The sequence below is a fragment of the Protomyctophum bolini genome (assembly GCF_963924005.1).
Source record: "Protomyctophum bolini genome assembly, chromosome: 9".
NCBI classification, from domain to species: Eukaryota; Metazoa; Chordata; class Actinopteri; order Myctophiformes; family Myctophidae; genus Protomyctophum; species Protomyctophum bolini.
In genome coordinates, this window is record NC_137870.1 from 47,941,811 (window position 1) to 47,947,602 (window position 5,792).

At 44.2% G+C, this 5,792-nt stretch overlaps 1 protein-coding gene across 1 annotated transcript in view; it reads left to right on the top strand.

Moving 5' to 3' along the window:
• LOC308321915 (apolipoprotein(a)-like) overlaps positions 1 to 5,546 on the top strand; it is a gene marked incomplete at its 3' end in the record, with an annotated part of 666,829 nt that extends 661,283 nt beyond the window's left edge. Inside the window, exons 28-29 of the mRNA XM_080773013.1 lie at positions 4,841 to 5,101; positions 5,281 to 5,546. Coding sequence (XP_080629139.1) covers positions 4,841 to 5,101; positions 5,281 to 5,546 — 527 coding nt within the window. The remainder of the gene's footprint in view (positions 1 to 4,840; positions 5,102 to 5,280) is intronic.
• Between the last annotated feature and the right edge of the window lie 246 nt (positions 5,547 to 5,792).

Sequence of the window (5,792 nt, forward strand, 5' to 3'; positions counted from 1 at the left end):
CCTGGACGGTATCAGGTAAGTCACATCATCACTTACTCACTGACATTATGTTCATGATAATAACATGACATTAATATGATTGTTTAACTATGGTTCTGTAGTACTGTAGCCATAAAGAGATACATGTATATGTAAAAGGATGTGGGCAATGGGACTTGATAATCAGCGGTGCTTCAGGGCAGAGGGGGTGGTATCCTAACATTACTCTCTGCCTGACGTGTGTGTGTGTGTGCGTGCGTGGGTGCGTGCGTGCGTGCAGGTTTTTTTTTTTTTTTTGAGGGGCGCTATGCACAGCTTTGTGTCTTTGTACCACGGGGAATGTGATTATTTGATTGGCTGAGCAGCACGGAATGTGATGATGCATGATGTAAGAGCGCCCCTCACTTCACACAACACAAGTGTGATTTTCTTTCTCTGTCATAAACCACGCAGATACACCAACGCCTACACTGGTATCAGACAGAACCAGTGTACTGGTATCTGACAGTGTGACTCTCACCTGTACTGTGGAAGACAGTACAGCTTCATGGAACATCTACTGGTCCAGAGTCTCTGAACCAGTGAAGGTGACACATGGATCAACCTACACATTCAGGCCCCGTGACCCAGGGACACTAATCTACAGGTGTCGAGGAGGGAGAGGAGACCCACCATACTACACACAGTACAGCAGCTCGGTGTCTATCACTGTCTCTAGTGAGTTATAAACACAATATTGTTTTCATAGGGTTAATTTTTTTGTCTCCCCACAGAATCAAAGGTTTTATCCTTTGCTGGATGGCTTGATTATATAGACTTAAAAATATGTTTGTATGTCCATTATGAAAAAAAGAAAAGGCCGATTTTTCAGTGGAACCAGAAAAACCACGCCCACTGCTCTACTCTGTTCCACTATATTCCACTGCATGGTCTTAATCATAACACATTATTGATCCATGTGTTTGTGTATAGAGAGACCTCCGGCTGTTCTGACCGTTCTGCCCAACCCAGCATTCACTGGAGAGACTGTTACGTTCACATGTGACATGAATGAAGGAGAGAAGGACTGGTCTTATACAATAGACAGAGATGGTGCTGCTTCCAATAACTACTCTGGTCAGAATCCTTATACATTTACGATAACGCCACAGAGCACAAGCTTCAGTGGTGAATACCAGTGTACCGGTCGTCTTACAGAGGATGTCCTGATTGTTGTGAAACAAAGTGATAAAGTCACCTGGACGGTATCAGGTAAGTCACATCATCACTTACTCACTGACATTATGTTCATGATAATAACATGACATTAATATGATTGTTTAACTATGGTTCTGTAGTACTGTAGCCATAAAGAGATACATGTATATGTAAAAGGATGTGGGCAATGGGACTTGATAATCAGCGGTGCTTCAGGGCAGAGGGGGTGGTATCCTAACATTACTCTCTGCCTGACGTGTGTGTGTGTGTGTGTGTGTGCGTGCGTGCGTGCGTGCGTGGGTGCGTGCGTGCGTGCAGGTTTTTTTTTTTTTTTTGAGGGGCGCTATGCACAGCTTTGTGTCTTTGTACCACGGGGAATGTGATTATTTGATTGGCTGAGCAGCACGGAATGTGATGATGCATGATGTAAGAGCGCCCCTCACTTCACACAACACAAGTGTGATTTTCTTTCTCTGTCATAAACCACACAGCTAAACCAACGCCTAAACTGGTATCAGACAGATCCAGTGTACTGGTATCTGGCAGTGTGACTCTCACCTGTACTGTGGAAGACAGTACAGCTTCATGGACCATCTACTGGGTCAGTGAGTCTAATCTAGTGAAGACAGGTGGATCAACCTACACATTCAGTCCCTCCAGTGTCTCAGAGAGTGGACAATACCGATGTCGAGGAGGGAGAGGAGACCCACCATACTACACACATTACAGCAACTCAGTTTATATCACTGTCTCTGGTGAGTTATAAACACTATTTCACAACTACATCCCACTTTATTCCACAATGTGTTGCTGTAGATTCATAACACACTATTGATCCATGCATGAGTTTGTGTAGAGAGACCTCCAGCTGTTCTGAGCATGACAGAACAACACCTAACTCAAATGAAAGATTTGAGAATGCCCTAATCACAGTAGTAGTGTAGTGGTTAGAGCATGTGGAAGGCTGTGGGTTCAAATCCTGCCTGGGGTCGACGTCAGCGAGGGCATGCGGTCGCAACAGGTTCCTAAGGTTCAGATCTGAGCCAAGCCTCCTGAGGAGGCGTGACACTGGTTAGAAATACAGAAGAGTTGGTGCCTGTCAGTGAGGAATGTTAACTACTATAAATAAAATAAAATAAAGGTTGAGGTAGGTAAATAGAGATGATGGAATTAGCCACGCTAATCAATCTAAATAATCACTCAACGTGTGTGTGTGTGTGTGTGTGTGTGTGTGTGTGTGTGTGTGTGTGTGTGTGTGTGGGGGGGGGGGGGGTGTGTGGGGTGTGTGTGTGTGTGTGTGTGCACGTGTGCGTGTTGTGGCCCGCAGGTTAACATTGGAATATTGATATATTATTGATTTCCAAACATGACCCATGAAGTTAACAGAAGTATAGGCCTAAACTACATTAATCTGAAATTAAATAAAAATGTTAGTTTTCAGGATTCCAATTCAAAAATAGCAGATCTACAAGCTGAAAACGTGTTGCACTGTGCCGCATTTTCAGCTTGTCAGCCTAAATCCTCTCACCTGTGCAATTTCCAGCCTCTGCCTCAGCCAATTGATTGCCATGGGAACCCCACACTTGCCAATTAATTTCCTCATAGACTTTTCAGAAAGTATTTATTTAAAGACGTTTACGCCGCGGACAAAGACAACTGGAGTCGTGACACATCATGACAACAAACACAATGTTTTGGGCCAAACAAAGATTTAGAAAAAAAATAAAAAAACGGCAGGTTACAACACATTTTTTGTTTGTTTATATTCTTTGTAATTATTTGTTTGCCCTAGCAACCACCTGTTAGGCCCTATATCAACCACCTATTAGGCCCTAGCAGCACTGTTTAACCCTAAAAAAATCACACCCGTGTGAAGTGAGCGTCACTCTTGTCATCACGCACGCACGCACGCACACACACGCACACATTCATTAATTTCAATGGGGAAATGCCATTTAGCTACAGTGGAGCCTAACAGCTGCTTTAAGACCCTAGCAACCACCTGTTGTACCCTAGCAACCACCTTTTAGGCCCTAGCAACCACCCGTTGTACCCTAGCAACCACCTATTAGGTCCTAGCAACCATCTGTTGTACCCTAGCAACCACCTATTAGACACAATGTTCGAAACACAATATTTAATAGTCCAGCGCGTGCTCCATGTGAGCCCGACCCCAGAAAGCACGCTGGCTGGGCCAGGCTACCCGCCCCTCTAGACCAGAAAGCACGCTGGCTGGGCCAGGCTTACACGCCCCTCTAGACCAGAAAGCACGCTAGCTGGGCCAGGCTACCCGCCCCTCTAGACCAGAAAGCATACTGGCTGGGCCAGGCTTACCCGCCCCTCTAGACCAGAAAGCATACTGGCTGGGCCAGGCTTACCCGCCCCTCTAGACCAGAAAGCACGCTGGCTGGGCCAGGCTACACGCCCCTCTAGACCAGAAAGCATACTGGCTGGGCCAGGCTACACGCCCCTCTAGACCAGAAAGCACGCTGGCTGGGCCAGGCTTACCCGCCCCTCTAGACCAGAAAGCACGCTGGCTGGGCCAGGCTTACCCGCCCCTCTAGACCAGAAAGCACGCTGGCTGGGCCTGCAGGCTATGCTGTCACCAGCACGTCTGACTGCCTCCCTAGGAAGCAGGTGAACAACACATGATAGTGATAAAGAGGACTGTTAAAGAGACATACATCTCTGCCGATGTGCTGCTGGAAACATGTAAAACTCTTTTGTTTTCCATTCTAATGTACTGTATTGTTTTGTATTACAGCTGCTAGATCATTCCTGAATTTCCAGTCTAGAATAGAATAGAATAAATAGAATATAAAAAAATTTGATACGCATTTTTTTTCCACTGAGGGGAAAAACATGGCTATAGATTATATTAAGAGTCATTTTAAATAAATCCTACAAACATCCAGTTAAAAACGTTCACTGTGAAATAATATATATATTCAAAGATTTGCACCACATTTTCAAGATTCTTCAAAAATAGTAGATCTACAAGCTCATAGCGTGGCTGCTATGAGCTTGATCTGCTATTTTTCATGCTTAAAACACAAAAAAACTATTTTGAAGGAATCCCAGCAACGGTTGTGTTAACAGCGTCTGATAAATGCCTAAATAGTAAATTGTCGAATGCCTCTTTTCTTTTGGGGTAGCGCTGCAGGCCTGACTGTTGTTTTCCTTTTTTACAGTAACAACTACAACACCTACCACTACGCTGTCTACTACACACGGTAAACTACCACTACACAACTAAAATCTAATCTACAATAGTTCAACCCCCCAACCTGACAATCTACAATAGTATACACCCCCCAGCCTCACAATCTACAATAGTTCAACCCCCACACCTGCAAGCAGTGCGAGGCATTGTGAGTTTGTAGATCGCCTATATTTCACAATGTTTGCCTCTTCCTTAGGTAAAGTTTGACAATTTGGTCTTTAGAATCATTACATTGTCACTTTATGAATGTTCAGATAGCCTGTACACATTTATACTGTGTGTCGGTTTGTTTACTGCAGAGTGAGTAGGCAGTGTTGCAGGTGAATTATATTTCTAGTTTCTCAGAGATCTCAGTGGTTGGTCCGGGCCAAGGAAGCACGTAAACAACATAAACAACTGATGAGGAGGACTGTAAAACAGATATACATCTTTCTCCAACAGATGGTCCCAAGAATGTCCTTTTGGCCGTAGATCCACCAGGAGATGTTGTCAAAGGAAGCTCAGTCACTCTGACCTGCAGCGCCAGTGGGTCACATCCACCAATCCAGAGCTACATCCTTTACAAAGACAACACGGTCGTGGCACAGAAGAACACAATGATCATCTCTAACGTCCAGCCCAGTCACAGTGGAAAATACCACTGTGAGGCTTGGAACGACATCGCTGGAGTCAATTCACCTTCAGTCACTGTTGATGTGCACTGTGAGTTTTTGATTTATATATATATTTATATCAATTATCTAATTATATTGATGATGATGTGTGCGTGCGTGTATTGGGGTGGGATTGGCTATGCATGAACATAAACATATACAGTTAAAGTGTTGTCCATATCATAATAACAGTGCTATTTGAGTGCATCAATGTTTATTCTTCCACAGACCCTCCAGAAAAGCCCTCAGTATCAGTGAGTCCACCAGGAGGCGTTGTTGAGGGCAGCACAGTTACTCTGATCTGCAGCAGTGAAGCCAACCCACCAGTAGACACCTACACCTGGTACAAAGACCACAGATCCATCTCCACTGGTCCTCAGCTGGTGATTAACAATGTGTCTCCTGGAGACTCTGGACGCTACATCTGTCTGGTGAAAAACACACATGGATCCCAGAGGTCATCAGCACACTCTCTAGATGTTCAGCGTAAGTGAACTAAAGTAAAACATCTTATAGTTTTTACAGACCACAAACAACAGCTGCAATAGCCGTCATGAAAATGTGCAGCCAGATAGATACCCTGTATTTTATAAGACCCCAAAATTCACTGCGAAATTAACCGGAAGTCTAATCGACTAAAGCTAAAATGGCTACTGTCTTTTTAACCCATTTAGATCCGAGGACGATTCTACAAATGCCTTCTAAATCAGTTTTCTGAAAAAAAACAAATTTTCTATGTC